The 17,921-nt window shown below is 36.8% G+C and overlaps 1 protein-coding gene across 2 annotated transcripts in view; it reads right to left on the bottom strand.

Annotated features, from left to right (window-relative positions):
• The window catches only part of LOC129870430 (AP-1 complex subunit gamma-2-like), a 45,865-nt gene extending 28,480 nt beyond the window's left edge, over positions 1–17,385 (bottom strand). Inside the window, exons 1-7 of one of the 2 annotated variants that reach the window (XM_055945220.1) lie at positions 17,301–17,385; positions 16,971–17,193; positions 10,434–10,736; positions 9,986–10,127; positions 8,582–8,755; positions 5,873–6,052; positions 4,904–5,058 (exon numbers count right to left, since the gene is read on the bottom strand). In XM_055945220.1, the coding sequence (XP_055801195.1) occupies positions 4,904–5,058; positions 5,873–6,052; positions 8,582–8,755; positions 9,986–10,127; positions 10,434–10,736; positions 16,971–17,002 (986 nt within the window). In that variant the 5' untranslated portion in view covers positions 17,003–17,193; positions 17,301–17,385. The other variant, XM_055945221.1, reaches the window with a different exon arrangement.
• Between the last annotated feature and the right edge of the window lie 536 nt (positions 17,386–17,921).

Genomic DNA, 17,921 nt, shown 5'->3' with positions numbered 1-17,921 from the left:
GCAAGCTATCTCCTCTGCTCCAGATGGCTTCTCTCCACAATCCGATAACATTCCTTCTCATGTCTCTACTTCGACTTATTCACCCTCTACACAAGTTACACAGAAGCAGAGAACTAGTTCTTCTTCAACACCTCAACCATTTCCCTCACGGACACTTATCACGTATCATAGACGAGAAAGACCACCCATTATTAGACAAACTTCAAGTCCTCCTCATAATCTATCTGCTTCGGCACAAAATCAGCCACATGTGGCTTCCTACACGCTTCAACCAGCAGCAACTCCTATCAACCTGACCCACCAACCCAACCCCAGCCAAACCATCCAGCCACCAAAGTACACCCAATGACTGCCCGATCACAGACTCATAGCCTTAAACCTCATCAGTTTATCACAACCACTAAACTGTCTCCAAAAATCCCCATAACTCATAAGCAAGCCAAGTTAATTCCCTAATGGAATTCAGCAATGCAAGCCGAATTTGATGCTCTTGTTCGCAACCATACTTGGGATTTGGTTCCATGTGACTCTTCCAAAAACGTGGTGGATTGTAAATGGTTATTCCGAGTTAAACATAAACCTGGCGGTTCTGTTGATAGGTACAAGGCTTGTTTGGTTGCCAAGGGATTTACACAGCGCCCAAGATTTGATTATCATTCCACTTTCAGTCCAGTAGTTAAGCCTACTACTGTCCGTCTTGTCTTGTAGGACTCTTTTTATTCAGTTTTTATATTAATTTTATACTTATCAGCTTTCTTATCTTTAGGAGTGTAATTACGTAGGTTTCTCTAAGTTATTTTATTCTCAGTCTTGTATGTAATACGCTGGTTATAACTACCCTCTCCCTTCCTTTAGCAGTTATTAACGATACAAATTTGCCGCACATTTTTACTTCAAAGACAGGAAAATATTAGTGACAAAGTCCCTATATTTCCAGGTCTTGTATATGTTTCCTTTGATTCTCGATGCTTCGCTGAGTCTTCTACAGATCCATATGAGAACACCCTTGTTCAGAATCATTCTCCTCATATGGTATCTCCCACTCTCTACCCAATCATACCATGTCTCTACTTTTGATCTCCACTCGGTGATGTCGTATGACTTCACACCTGACTGGAAATAAATTCTATTGTCCATCCTGTCCGTGAGGGTCAGGGTGTCTACAAAAATAGAAAGAAATGGAGAATAGAAGATTTCCGATGGAGCAGTTCCACCGGAATGGGATTCCCAAAGTAAAGAAAGGACTTCAAAAAAGTGCCTCGAAAAAAGTGTCTGGGAGCTTTCTTAATGACTTTTTCATTTTATTTAATGGTTTTGAAATTCTAGCTATCGTGAAAGTTTTATAGAAAAAGAATCGTGTCAATTTTGGAACATGACAAAATGAAAAGAGTGCATTAATTTTAATAGAATGAGTACATTTTTTTAAGTTCCTTATTCCAGCTCTCTATACTTCAACCACTTGGTGACAATTTGTTAATTCTTACTTGTCTCATTCAGTGTCGTCTTCATTTAAGACGCATTTAAGCCCCGAAGTACAGAAAAACTCATCGAAGGCAATTTGCCTCCCTTAAGTTGCACTTCGGTGCAGGCAACTGACTAAGACGTGTGCCTCATTGCCCATGCATTTTGTATTGAATTGAGTGGTACTAAACAATAAATGTAATCGGCAAAAAGATATATTAATTGTTAAGTAAAACATTATGAATTAATTTATTAATTTCTTACATATATATTTTTTGTTTTTTCTTCATTTCCGCTTTTTAACAGAAGCCCGGGGCTTATATTTTTTCTTCATTTCCCCTTTTTAACTGAAGCCCAGGCTTTAACGGCGCTTAAAGCTCCATTACACCTGCAGTGCTTTTTAAAGCTTTTCGCCAATGACAACACTGGTCTCCTTGATATTTTTTTCTTTAATTTTAAATATATAAGACGATTTGTTTAGAGAAACACCATAATTAAAACAATTGGTACATATAGATGATACTAATTAAAACAAGAATAGAACAATCATAATCGAATAGCACTAAATACAGACCCAAATTAACTGCAACCACCAAAATACAAATTAAGTGGGATTTTGGCCCTGAAATTCTTTTACTTTGTTTTCGAAGTTCATGCTTGGCCATAAAATTCTGGAATTCAACTTCAGAATTTTCAAGAATTTGAAAAAACAATTAAAATGTGTTTTCACTTTTTGCACTCCAAATTACTCACAAAAAGTCAAAAACAACTCCAATTTGTATTTATGGTAAAACACAACTCCAATTTTCAAATATCATTTTTCACTTTGAAAACAAAAACTATTTTTTTCAAATTTCACAATGAAACAATGGTCAAACGCCCACTAAGAGCCTGCTTGAAATTGACTTTTGGCTTATTTTTTATCATTTTAGCTTCAAAATCAAGAACTTACAAGCACTTTTTTAATTTACCCAAACACTACAAAAGTGTTTAAAAGCTATTTTGGCTTAAAAGAACTTAAAATAAGTCAATCCAAATAGGCTCTAATCATGCCACTTTTGATATTTTATTCACCATTCCTCAAATTCTTCCACTAAATAAAGATAAACTTCCCTTGACACTAATTTTGGGTGATAATCCATTGTTGATCTTGTCTACTGCTGCCATAGCACTATTTAATCATGTTTGTGAATTTTGAGCATTGGGTAGATAACAATTTTCTAATTTTGTTTTTACATGTTTTACTTTTTATTCCTTATTATCATGTTTGCTACCATTTTTTAAACTCAAAGTAACAAGATATTTAAGTTTTTACCTGAACAAAAGGGAGAATCACATATGGTGTAATTATCAAGATAAAACCACAGGGGCCTGCAGTTCTTTGTGCATATCAAATATCAAAATCCTTAAAAAGTAGATTAAATTATTCTACTATTTGCAAGGCAGAATACCTTTAAAAAAAAAACTTAACTTTGCACAGATTATTAGTTTCAGCCCTAAACTATTTGTAGTCTTAATTACCCCCTGAACTTGAAACTTTAATAGATGTTACCCCGTTGATGCTTACATGGAAAAGACCATGATACACTCTCCTTTGGCGCATGAGAATGAAGAAAAATCAGCTTCCAGGTGGGCTATTTTTCCACCGTAATTGCCTCATAATTGTATACAATGGCTTATTTGTCACAATTGAGTATTTCTTCTTTCTTCATCTTAATATACAATATACAATGCATATTGTACCTGAACTTTGATTTTTTTAATTTCTTCTTGAGATACAATGACTATATGTCCCAACTGTGTATATTTTTCTTTTTTGGGTCCAAAATTTGTGGAAAACATGGCTAGAACTCCATTTTAGCTAAATAAAAATGTTTTAGCTAAAATAATGGAGAACCAATTGTGTATTTCCTCTTATATTTTCTTTAGATGCACTAGTTATTTATTTCAATCGTGTACTTTTGTTTTCGGGTCAAATCAATTTTTTTTTTAAAAAAAAAAACTTGACTGGAGCTCTAGTATTTTTTGCCAAATAAAAATGTTATAGCAAAAGTAATGACATAGCAACTGTCTACTTTTTTTATTTCTAAATTAGATGCAATTTCTATTTGTTTCAACTATGCATATTTTTTTTTTGAGATGCAATGAATATTTATTTCTTTTTTTGAAGGTCAAACTTGTAAAAATAATTAACTGAAACTTCATCATTTTAGCAAAAAAAAAAAAAAATTAGCCTAAATAAGGCAGTTCTAGGCAAATTCTTTTACAAAGTTGACCGGAAAAAGATGACCTAAAAAGTTAATGAATTTCAAAAGGTAAGAGAATATTTTATTTATATGAAATAAGACATGGACAGAAAAATCCACATGGCATGCGCCAAGCATGTGCATGCGACTTCCTTGGGATGAGATCATCCGAGAGGGGGTAATACTATAAAATAGACAACAACAACAACATACCCAGTGAAATCCCACAAGTGGGGTCTGGAGAGGGTAGGATGTACGCAGACCTTACCACTACCTCATGGAGATAGAGAGGTTGTTTCCGAAAGACACTCAACTCAAAAGTCACAGTCCCAAGTAAGAGAGAAAAACAATATATATAGCATAATGGCAATAAAACGAAAAGCGATGTAAATTTTACAAGACAAGAACAATAACGATATCAAATTAATGTAATAAACAAAGGCAATAATAACACAACTATAGAGGCACGCCTAGACCTACGACCACCCTAGACCGACACACGGCAAGACACCATTCTATCCCTACTAGCCTTCTACCCTAATCCGTGACTTCCACTCCTTTCTATCTAAGGTCATGTCCTCGGTGGAGTAGTGTCATATCTTGTCTAATCACCTCTCTCCAATACTTTTTCGGTCTAACCCTACGCCTCCGCATAACCCCCAAATCCAACGGCTCGCACCTCCTAACTGGGGCGTCGACACCCCTCCTCTCCACATGCCCAAACCATCTCAGCCTCGCTTCTCTCATCTTGTCTGCCACAAATAGATAACTTCAGGCATAATTATCACCACAAATAGTTTAGGGTTGCAACTAATAACCCATGCCAAATTTTAGGGGAGCTTTTGGATATTCTGCCGATTTGTAATTATAGATTTGGTGCAAATTATTTTTCTAGTTCCACTCTTGATGTAACACCAATAGAATCATAACGCAAGACCTTGCACATTCAAGGTGCACGACAAGCAAAGAAACAATGCATACCACTCATTTGCCAAAATATCTGAAAACCCAATTGGAGGGTGTTCAGGAAGAAGTCACATATTGAAGGTGCACAAACTTTGAAATCGATTAATTCGGTTTCAACCAAAGAATATTCTAAGGTGCAATCCTAAGACAAAAAAAAAGAGTCGCAACAAATTGGAAGATTACCCCAGCAAATTTTAGGAAGAAAATTTAACTAGATGAATGAAGATGACCTGATGTTATTGTCACGGTTGGACAAAAATCTTCCCAAAATATTAATAGCAAGCACACGTAAACCACCATTATCTTCAATGCTCATGATAGTTTCAACACATTCATAGAGAATAGCGTTGCCTGCATTTTTGTTTGACTCCGTCTTTGTTGCCACCTAAAAAGTAATTAAAAATTGTTAGAGAATGAATAAGAAAATGTTATTTTTATCCAACCAAAAAAAATGTTATTTTTCACTATACATAATAACTTCCCTGATGAATAGCAAATTCCAATGCTTCTTATTCATACAGTTTGTAGTAGTTTCAGTGATAGTACATAGTTCAACTTGCCACAAATTAGTTGTCAAAAAGCGCCAGGAGAAAATACAAAAAGACAATCGCCTCAGATTGTTGTATTTTCTATGATGCTTGTGTTAATCACAGTCTCTGAACTGTGAATAAACTTATTGTGTGATATATATGCTTAACACAGCCATTTACTAGTATAGCTTCATTCAGTATCCTCATGAAGGATTCGCACAATAAGATTTCCAAATAAAGATAACTAGCCCAGCAGGGTGATTGTGAGTATTAATAAAGATTTCAATGAGAACAAGGAACAAAATGAAATGAAAAGAGCCGTGATCCAACACCCAATGAACTTAAAGTAACTATACAATTGTTCTCTGTCTTTGACTATAAGCAACATTCATCAAGTACAAATATACTTTGCTTTCTTTGTCCTTGACTATAAGTAATCATTTATCAACTACAATCCATCTATCTTGTACAGACATAGAGGGAAACAAAACCATTGTTCTATCTTTACAGACTAATCAAGGGAATAGCCATTCTAATGCAAGATTCACACATCAACTGCCAAAATGTTGACAAAACATGCCTATGAGGGAAGTATTCGAAAAAAATTCAAAACTGGACAACTCCATGACATTCGCATATGGTTCAATAGACCACTGAGCTATAACTGACCTGAGCAAGAATGTCATTCATGGAATCACTAGCATCAGCATCACCTTGGCCCAAAACACGTAAGACCTTGAGCAATCTTATATGAAGAAAAGGGTCTGAAATGCCGGAAATGTCATATTCAGGCGCATACGCGCTGTTGGCAACATCCTTTAGCACTTTCACTAAACCATCTGTGCATTTCTATAATGGATGAAAGGAAACAAAACAAAAAAGAAAATGTAAATACCTAGTTGAACTGAAATAAACCTCTAAATCTTATCTATCTCATAATTCAAATACGCATTTAAGTTCAAAGCTTACGCACAGAATATTTTAACAAAATGTTTAATACAATGGAAGGCAAGGTGAAGCATAAAAATGTGGAGTTGGAATCATTGATTACTGCCGTTAGCTAAAAATATTCATCGTTTACCTCCAGATTTTTGGTCTAAAGGAGATAAGTAAGCAAAATTTACGTCACCCTCCCTTAAATCAAAAGATGTCAAGACACCGAAATAATAACTCATTTCCCCTTATACCTAATATTTAACCAAAGACACAAAATTATGCCTCCTCTTTTACTTCATATCACCCCACCGCTTGTCTTTTCACCCCAACCAATCATGGCACAAGTGAATTTAAGAATTATATGTGCCCGTTTAGTCATTCTTTTCAGTTGGAACATCAAAAAAGAGAGACCGTGTAGCAAGGAAGAATGAGAATGAAAGATTGGTCAAGATCCTAATAACGTTCTTCGACCAATAAACGTAGAGCATATTATCAAATTTGCCCAGACCCCACTTGTGGGATTTCACTGGGTTGTGTTAATGTTGTTGCATATTATCAAATCTAACTTAACAGGTCAGACAAAACTAAAACTTTCTGGAAAGCAGAAATCTCAGCAAAAAATACTTCCATGAAAATATTGCAAACTCAAAGTTACAACAAGCAAGAAAAACAGATAATAGGTTGACCAAGCATTTCTGCTCCAAAATATGTACATGGAAAGAAAGCAGCATGGAAATTTAGCCCATTATGCCTCTTTTAGGCATTTGAAACGAAGGTTTCGGGGGAGGGGGGGTGTATCAAAGCAACGAGGGAGAGCTCAAAGAGATTTAAGAGTTCTTATTGTTTCATATGCACTTTTGGCATAAAGAAAGAATACCTTCTTGTATAGGTAGATGGGTAGACTTGATAGGAGAATGACAATAGCCTACAAGGCCCAAATGAACTTATGGGTCGTTTTGTTGCTGGTTTAGAGCTATGCAAGTATTAGTTATGCAGAAATTAGTTATGTATGATTTTGTTATGCAGGGTTTAGGTATTCATGTATTAGTTATTCCATCTTCTATCCTGTATAAAATAATACATAGATTCTCTCATAACTTATATATGTATTAGTTACGCAGGATTCTAAATTGCTAATCAAACACAATATTTAGTGTGTTGAATTTACATAGATTTAATACATGAATAAATCACCTACTAACCAGCAACCAAACGACCCCTTATAGTTTAGGGACCATCTTAAAAAATTAATAAAATGATATTTAATTTATCAAACAAAATGTCTCTCCTAGTGTTGCCCCCCACCCAGCCCCTTGGGAAACATCTTCCACTTTTTCCTTTTACCTTCGTGGTTGTACTTATATGGTACCAGGTTGACACACCAAAGCAGACTATTACCCTTTGGTTTGGAGATTAGAAAAGGACAGAGCAAGGAAGAGAAACAAAATGAGGGAAAACGGGAAGAGTGAGAGAAAAGTAGTAACTTTCCTTTTTGGGCTGAAAGAGAGAACAGGAAAGAAAATAAGAGTTTTTGTTGATCTAGTGAAAAAAATTGCGGGTCCGAGAGGATTATAATTTCCATTTTGCATACCCAACAAGAGAACAGAAATTTCTAGAACTTCTTCTTGGCATTCCTTTCATACCTTCCAGACAAACCAGTTAGTCACAAGTATCAGTCATAGATTTTCCCAACATTATCAATAAAAGAAAAGGATTCATAAATTTGAACAAGCAATAAATCAGCAAATAAAGGAACTTCGTGTTAACAAAATAATTGTTTTTTTTTGTTTTTTATGGGTAAACAAAATATATCATGTAGAACCAAAAAGTGGGAAAAGAACAGTAGTAGACACAAGAATGATATCAGCAAAGCCCTAAATCACAAAAAGCACTATTTCAAATGGCAATGAAACTTAAAATCCTAACACAAAAGATGGTAAAATATGGAGTTACCATCACAAACGTCATGCTCCAAACAAGTACATAGAGTAAGGCCATGGAAGTGGAAATCTTAATACCAATCAGAATATCTCCCACACCTTTTTCCCCTTTCTCATTATTTTCCCCTTATTTCAGGTTGGCTAGGAGGTCTTAGGCTACCGCCATAGTTATCAGTGCATATATTCCCATCAATTTTGATTATCGTATCCATTTCTTTTGCGCCCAGGTTCCCACATTTAATTTAAGAAGATCAGATCCCCTGACTAGAGTTGGAAAGAGCTATTGAAAGATGCTGGTTCTTTACGTAACTGTGTCTGTATTTAGAGTCGTATACCAGTTAAAATGAAGATGTGTTCCTTTCTTAACAATGGTTTCTCAGAACTGCATTCAAGAGCAGAATGTCACAAAAATGGAGAAAGAAAGAGCAATACCACGGTGAGAGATTTCCTAGTGACAGAATGTACAAGTAGCAAAAGATAATGCTGTCCATATTAACCTTACCTTTCTAAAATAGTCAAGGGCCTCTGCACTAACTTTACATAGATCTGCGCAAAGCTGGACACCAGTGATGAGGACTCCATGGTGCTTCTCTTTTAGCAAGGCAGCTACAGGGTTAACAAAATTTTCGGCAAGATCTGGGACCTTCTTTATTATTCTTATAGAGCAAAGTGCTGCCTACAGTAGACCAGTAAACCAAAGTAAAGTGAATAAATGTTGGTAACAACCATATGTAAGTGTAGGAGCAAAGACACATCAGATCACTTGTACTTAAATACACAGAAGAGAATACTTTAAAAACGATGAGTTACTTTGAATAATATGCATAAGTCAATCTTGTTCAAAGGAGGCCACAGAGAAAGAGGAAGAGTGATAAACTAGAATCGGAGCCCAAGAAGATTGATTTTCTTATATGACAAACCCCACCCATAACCAAACGCCTCTTCTCCGCCCTCCTATGCAGGAGTCAATAGTGGCCCTTTCCCACTTTGCCTCATTGGTGACTGAACCTGCAACTTCACAGTTGGAGGTAGAAGTCCTTTCAGAGCTACTCCTTCCTTAGTGGAGCCCAAGATGATAGTTCACAAAGGAAAGTTGATGGTTGATTATGGGAAGTAATCATATAAATGCAAGGCTTCCAAAAGGATCTGATAAGATATGCCTACAGACCTAATGGTAATAGCTACTCATAAAACAATGTATGGTCTGCATTGGTGACTCCACTAAGCAAAAGTAAGCTGAGTCTACTTTTTCCCCGTATTTAACTTGATTGTGGAGTCAATTTTCTGGTCAGCGGTCAACGTCAAGCAAGAATATTTAATTGCCTAGGATAATCAGTTGTCAATTTCTCAGTCATATTTATTACCAATTCCTACAGGGAGTTTGATGACAGCTCTGCTAAAAGGATAATACAAATTTCACCATCTAGGATTGCATAAATGAAGGCTTCCATTATAAAGCCTCCATCTCAACATTTTACTAACCAGCAACCTCTGATCTTAAGAACAGTCTCCATATTACTGTTGGTCAAGGAAAAGCCACCTTCTAACAATAAATCCTGAAATTCCTGATAAATTCCTTGTTCTTCACGCACAGATTGGCTCACACATCCCACAGACATCATAATAAAATTGAGCAAGTTCACTTTCTCTAACACAACACACGGAAAATTCCTATTAAGCTATCAGTGAGTTAAGCATTTTTGGGTTTTCATTTTAACTCACTATCCCCCCAGTTCTGTACAGATGGACCTCAACTTTTATTGATTCATCAATGAATTCTTTAAGCAATTAATATTTAACGAGTTTGTGCGTGCAAGCTTAATCCCACAGAATTTCACATTTTGGAATGGAACTTCAACAATTTAAAAGAAGAACTTTATCTATTAGCAAGAGATATAAGACTTACCTTCTTTCGGATATTAGGATCTCTAAACTGAAGTAACCTTTCGACTTCAGGTGCTAAATCACGAGCCATTTCTGCAGAACAAATGTTTCCCAAGGCGCAAAGTGCAAGTCCAACAATATATTGGTTGGTGTGATTAAGATCTCTACTAAAAGTTAAGATATCACATAAAATCAATTCCATCTTCCGAACGAACCGACCAGCAATAGCTTTTTCTCTTTTCTTATTCTATTTTTTTCTCTTTTTGGGGGGATAAATCAACTGGCAAAAGCTTATAAATTTTAGTTGTTTTTTGAAAGAAACAAAAGAGGATATGAAAAAACCCTTCTCCAGTAATTCTTTCTTCAATCATTTTAATTTGGTCTAATTATTCAAGTGACTTCTACTAATGTAGAGAAAGAAAGAAATTAAAGAGAGACCACTATAAAAGCAGTAAGTCTGAAATGGATACTGTTTTATAGAATTTGTAACCAACATGAGAACTTCTTGTCTTTCATCAAGCAGCAACATTAGACCAAGATATCCTATTCGCTTCTCTGGGAATCCCGGAGATGCAATTAACTTCAAGCATTCCATTTGACCAAAATGTGTTGGGTAACCCAGCATGTGAATAAACATTAGTTTTGCAAGATTACGATGTCTATAATCTGGATCATTTTCACTGATTGAAGCTCTAATAGAAGCACACTCCTTTCTTACTACGCCACGCTCTTCTGCTGCAGTTTTGCAAGCACGGATAGCCCGAATCATGTCCCTGCATTGGAATAATAAGGGTACATCATCATCTTTATCACACCTACACTATCTTATGAACTAAGCATCTTTGTATAACCAAACAGAATCTGACACGGAAACTTAGCACCAGCATCCTTACACATTTTTTCCTTTTCAAGTGGGAATGGTTGTGCAAGGATGGGACAAATAAAATGATATAGTCAGTCAGTAGCTGAAAAGAAATCTTCTTTCATAAAATAATATTGTAATGCAGGTAATTTCTGTTTCCTGAACGCTTTCTGTGAGAAAATAAAATTATCCTTAATGAGTTACACCTCTTAGGTTCCATCCACAGTGTTGTCTTACCCATCAGAAACAATTCCAAAACTAAATAAAGAGAAAGAATAGCAGTTCTGCTCTATATCAGATGAAATGCAAAGCATCATGCAGCTAAATAAAGAGAAAGAACAACAGTTCTATTCTATATCAGATGAAACATAAAGCGTCATGCTGCTATAAGACAAGGCTGCAGAGGCACCAACAAAGCTGTAAAACCATCAATTCAGAGGAAACTGAAACCAGATGTATAAGTGTTACATGTGACCTGGAACATGTAGAAATCAAAACACGTTTAAATTAAACCAAACTAAACTAAAAGTGCTCTTCTATTTTAAAAGAAACTCTTAGTTCAGTTTGGTTTAATTTAAAACAAGTAACCTGCCAACTACCAACCCTTGTGAAAACTAATGGGAGTCCAAAAACAAAGCTAGCAAACTGCCAACTTGGACAAAACTAAGACAACAAGTTTTCAGAATAATGTGTAGACAACACAACAACAACAACTACTACGCCTCAATTCCAAACAAGTTTGAGTGAGCTGCCAAGCTCGTGCAGCAAGAAATAGTAGCATGCTCCAGTGTAGAAAAGAATAACCAATCAAATAGACTCAGGAAAAAACACATTTTTTCATAACTTTGAATCTCTAGATTACATTAAGCAAATCCTAACATCCGAAAGATCATTCCTCCATAGATAGTCAAATATCATACACAGATAACCTCAATTTTCATACTTATTAGCCGTTTGTTATATTAGCGACCAACAAGTTCTTCAAAGCACCATATACTTTTTCTTTTGAACTTGAAAAAAAGAAGAAGAAAAAACCAGCTCTTAGAGACGCCGCCACCAAAGAGTTTGAATACTATGTAAACATGATATCAAGCAGTAGCCAAAAGAACAGACAACATTGCACATTGGAAGGATCCTTCAGTTTGATCATCTCTCAGATTGGCATTACAGGACAATCTCGGTGAATGCATTTATATTTTTATTTTTCAGTAATCTAGGATTACTAAAAAAAATCCTGTTCTAACAAAATAATGATGGAAATTTCCATACATATCTTGATATTGATACACCCCACGTGTGGGACTATACTGGGTATGTTGTTGTTATCTTGATATAGATACAAAAAAAGGAACATGTGGCTTATCTTCATATCTTGTGTATTGTCCAGATTGCAAAGACTAAGACTATAACAATCCAATGATGAGAATTAAAGAAAGGGAAGAGAAAAACAAGCAATTAAATTTAAGCTTTGGTTCTCTGGTAGATCGAAATATAGGAATGGGGTAGGCATTTTAGTAGACAGTGACTTAAGGGATCAGGTGGTGGAGGTTAGGAGAGTCAATGATAGGATGATGTCGATTAAGGTGGTCGTTGAAGGGAGCACATTGAACATTATTAGTGCTTATGCGCCACAAGCGGGCTTAAGCGAGGAGGTTAAGAGGCTTTTTGGGAGGATTTGGACGAGTTAGTGGGGGGTATACCGCCTACTAAGAAGCTTTTCGTGGGAGGGGATTTCAATGGGCACATCGGGTCTAGTTCGAGAGGGTACGATGATGTGCATGGAGGCTTTGGCTACGGGGACAGAAATGGAGGAGGAGTTTCACTTTTGGAATTCGCAAGAGCTTTTGGGTTGGTGATAGCCAATTCGAGTTTTTCAAAGAAGGAAGACCACTTGGTAACCTTCCGTAGTTCGGTGGCTAAGACTCAGATAGACTTTTTACTCCTTGGGAAGGATGATAAAGGTCTGTGCAGAGACTGTAAGGTCATTCCGATAGACAACCTTACAACCCGACATAAGCTCTTGGTGATGGATTTAGGGATCAAGATGATGAGGAAGAAGAGGGTCGGGGATGATCGACCTAGGATCAGATGGAGGAGTTTGACCACGGCTAATGCCATGGAGATGGGAGAGAAATTGAAGGTCATGGGGGCCTGGGATAGTAGTGGGGATGCGACCAGTATGTGGGATAGGACGACTAGTTATATTAGGATTGTAGCAAGGGAAGTGTTGAGAGTCTCGACGGGTAGTCGTAGTCGGCACCGCGGGGACTGGTAGTGGAATGGAGAAGTGCAAGAAAAGGTGAAAGCAAAGAGGATGGCGTACGCGAAGTTGATAGAAAGCATGGATGAGGTGGAGAAGTGGACGAATAAAGAACTTTATAAGGTAGCGAGGAAGGAGGCGAAGTTGGCGGTTTCGACGGCAAAAACGGCAGCTTTTGAACACCTTTATGCTGAACTAGAAGAGAAAGGTGGGGATAGAAAATTGTTCAGGCTAGCTAAGGTGCGGGAGAGAAGGGCACGCGATGTGGATCAAGAGAAGTGCATTAAGGACGAGCATGGAAAAGTATTGGTAGAGGAGACCCTCATTAAACAGAGATGGCAGTCATACTTCCATAAACTCTTGAATGACGAAGGGGACAGAGAGTTTGTATTGGGAGATTTGGAACATACAGGGAGGCGTCGCGATTTTGGGTATTGCAGGAGTATTAAGGTCGAGGAGGTTAAGCGTGCTGTTCGTAGGATGCGCTGGGGAAAAGCAGCCAGACCTGACGAGATTCCTGGGAAATTTTGGAAGAGCGCGAGCTCGATAGGTTTGGAGTGGTTGACTAGGTTATTTAATGTCATCTTTAAAATGGCAACAATGCCCGAAGAATGGAGGTCGAGCGTAATGATTCCTCTATACAAAAACAAAGGGGATATTCAGAGTTGCAACAACTATAGAGGTATCAAGCTACTAAGCCATACTATCAAAGTGTGGGAAAGAGTGGTGGAGATGAGGGTGAGGAGAGACGTGTCTATTTCAGAGAACCAGTTTGGATTTATGCCGGGACGCTCAACTACAGAAGCCATCCATCTTATGAGAAGACTGGTGGAGCAGCATAGGGAGAGGAAGAGGGACTTGCATATGGTATTCATCGACCTAAAAAAGGCTTATGATAAAGTTCCAAGAGAAATACTATGGAAGTGTTTGGAGGCTAAAGGTGTACCTGTGGCATACATTAGGGTGATCAAGGACATGTACGAGGGAGTCAAAACCAGGGTAAGGACAATAGGAGAGGACTCAGAGCACTTTCTAGTGGTGATGGGGTTGCATCAAGGATCAGCTCTTAGTCCATTTTTATTTGCCTTGGTTATGGATGGATTGATGCGACAAATTCAAGGTGAGGTGCCATGGTGTATGCTTTTCGCGGATGACATAGTCCTGATCGATGAGACTCATAGTGGAGTTAACGCTAAGCTGGAGAATTGGAGACAGACCTTGGAATCTAAAGGGTTTAAGCTGAGTAGCACCAAGACAGAGTACTTAAAGTGCAAGTTCAGTGAGACACCTTAGGAGGTTAGCGTGGAAGTTAGGCTTGGTGCCCAGGCCATCCAAAAGAGAAGTAGTTGCAAGTATCTTGGGTCTCTCATGCAAGGCAGCAGGGAGATTGACGATGATGTCACACATCGTATTGGGGTAGGGTGGATGAAATGGAGGCTCGCTTCCGGAGTGCTATGTGATAAGAAGGTGCCACCAAAACTTAAGGGCAAGTTCTACAAAGTGGTGGTTAGACCGGCTATGTTGTATTGGGAGGAGTGTTGGCCAGTTAAGACTTCTCATGTTCAAAAGATGAAAGTTGCCGAGATAAGAATGTTGAGATGGATGTGTGGGCACACCAAGAGCGACAAGATTAGAAACGAGGCTATTCGGAACAAGGTGGGAGTGGCCTCAGTTGAAGACAAGATGCGAAAAATGCGACTGAGATGGTTTGAGCATGTGAAGAGGAGAGACACGGATGCCCCAGTGCGGAGGTGTGAGAGGCTGGCCATGGATGGTTACAGAAGAGGTAGGGGTAGGCCGAAGAAGTATTGGAGAGTGGTGATTAGACAGAACATGGCGCAGTTACAACTTACCGAGGACATGACCTTAGATAGGAGGGTGTGGAGGACCCATATTAGGGTAGAAGGATAGTACATAGTCTCGTTATTCTTCCCTATTCGTAGGCGTATTAGCGCATTACAACTTCGTGTGCTCTAATTTCTATTATTTCTGTTATTTCTATTTCTGTTATTATTTATTACTTTCTATATTTTGATTACTTTATTTTATGTGTGACACTTTCGTTATTTGTTTTTTACATAACGCTTTTAATTTCTTAGCCTTATCTGACATTTTTTATGCTTTTATTGAGCCGAGGGTCTCTAGGAAACAGTCGTCCTACCTTGGTAGGAGTAACATCTGCGTACACTCTACCCTCTCCAGACCCCACGTTGTGGGATTTCACTGGATTGTTGTTGTTGTTGTTGTTGTTGTATAAAATTCGTCTTTCTGGTGGTAAAAGACAAAAGCTAAGATTATAACTATCCAGTAAAGAGAATTCAGGTCATTAATGGTACTAATCACTACAATACTGCATTTTAGGGAGCCGCATCACATAACACTTGCATGATATCATCTACTCAACACCATATTTCATTATTTAAAAGACGCCTGATAATGGATTTTGAGATTTTGGGTGTATTCATTATGAAGAAAAAACATTTTCCAGAAAATGTTTTTCAATTTTTCCATGCTCAGTTGGTCAAAATCATTGGAAAACATTCTCTACGAAAATAAGTTCCTAAAAATAAGAAAAATGACTTCCCTAATGGAAGTATGGAAAACAACTTCTAAGTGGTATTCCACATTGATTATGTCCTCACCACCCTCCATCACACCACATCTTCTCCCCTACCCCCATCGCCCCCATCCCCACCACCCCACCCCCTACCCCCACTAGGGATGTTTATCAGTCGGTTTGGTTCGATTTTAAATATTATCGGTTCGATTTATCGGTTTTCGATTTCTAAATACCCTAAACCGATAACCAAACCAATAAGATATTTGTTATCGGTTTTCGGCTTATCGATTTTTGGTCTTTAACGATTCGGTTTTCAGTTTAACCAATAAGAAAATATTTTTAAAACAAATATATGATTCCTGGAGCAGCCATCATAGCAACTTGCAAACCCTTGCTGCTGAACCTAAAGCGGCAAAGTCTAAAAGGTAAATACTAAATAGTATAATATAGTGATTAACTGATTATATATTTATATTAATCTTTTTTGTTTGATATTTGTGTATGAGTAAAAAACTAAAAAATAAATTAGTACATTATTATAGTCTTAATGGGTTGTCGCTTTACCCAATATTAGAAAACCAATACTGAACCAATAATCCAATAAAAAAAAATTATAAAACCATTATAATAACCGTTAACCCAATAATCCAATAGCAATAAACCAATAACACTTTCGATTCGGTTTATCGGTCGGTTCGATTTTTGCACACCCGTAACCCCAACCTCCCATTGTATTTGTCCAGATCAAATGCTTTTAGGATAATATTTTTAATCCACTTATTTTCCTAAAAAGCATTTTCCTTGATACAGAACACACCCTTTGTGTCCAGTATAGGTATGATCTGAATAGTTCCACCAGCATTTTCATTTAATCAATCATCCAATTCCAATAATTCCCTCTTCCTCTTAACTGAGCCCAGAACCAACACAGTTCCAGACTTTTAAGCTTAAACTATGCAACGTCAACCATTTCTGAAATGTTGTGTTTCAGCATAGCACTAAAGCAATAAACCCCATGGACAATTTCTTAAAGAAGAAATCGAAGAAATAAACAAAGTGACAAGACAATTATGAATTCAAGCTTAAATCCCTAACAACCAAGTAACACATTACCTGAAAAAAGCCCTTAAAAAATGCAACATTAACCCAAAGATGGGTACCAATCCATTACCGTTAATACAATAACCCTCAATTCCAAACTAGTCGGGTGTACTGTATAGATCATCTATGAAACAATGGAATTAGTAGATTTCAGGGAACTTACGCAACTAAAGAACAATGAGAATGACAATGCGGAAAAATGAGGAACTTCGTTGAATACTAACCTGAGACGCGTGCCGGAGGAAAAGGGGTTCATGATTGGGTCCGTCTTGAAACTATGGGAAAGCTCGATCAGATCCAGGAGTGCTGACTTCTTTAACTGTTTACAAGTTGATTTAACACAATCAAATGAGAGCAGAAGCTACGAATGGAGATCTGGGGAAGATGCAATTGTAGGATCTGAGAATCAATCAGTTGCTAATTGGGTTAAAAATCGTCCCTTTGGATCTGGAAATGAAGAAGAAAGAGAAATAACAGTGTCGATGATTTTATGCAAAATTGAATTGAATTGAATGAACAAACTGTGTATCACATGGAAAAAAGGAAAAACATACTGTACAAACAAACTGCAACGCCTCTTTCGTTTTTTCGTGTTTTTTTTTCCTTTTGGTCTGCTCTTTTCTTTTCTTTTTCTTTTTTCTTTTTTGTGTCCCGATGAAATTAGAGGTGTTTGGTAGAGTGTATAACAATAATACTAAATAAAGTATATTAGAAATATTTACATAATAATATTTGTAATAGTGATACTGGAATTAATTAGGAAGAAATCATTTCATATTCATTATTTGATTTAGTATATTAAAAATAATATACATTGCATAATATTTCAAAAATATATTTATTTCTAAAAATACCCTCAATAAATATGATAGAAAATATGTAGAAAAAGTTTTTAGCGGTAATCATGTTTTTAACCATGCTAATGCATGCATTAAAAGTCCTTACATTACTAATACCATGAATTTACATGTATTAGCTCAATACACAATAGAATGTATTAATTAGTTATACAATGGTATGAAAAAATGTATCAAACAAGGTACTACTAATACACAAAGTCAATACTTGCATCATTTTTTCTAATACACTATACCAAATGACTTACAGCTTAAATTTTACTCCATTACTTTCAATTTATTTGTCATATTTTATTCTTTAGTATAATATATATATAT

This window comes from Solanum dulcamara, chromosome 10 (assembly GCF_947179165.1).
Source record: "Solanum dulcamara chromosome 10, daSolDulc1.2, whole genome shotgun sequence".
Taxonomy (NCBI): Eukaryota; Viridiplantae; Streptophyta; class Magnoliopsida; order Solanales; family Solanaceae; genus Solanum; species Solanum dulcamara.
The sequence above is the reverse complement of the archived record's forward strand: the minus strand, read 5'-3'. Positions and strand labels throughout refer to the sequence as shown.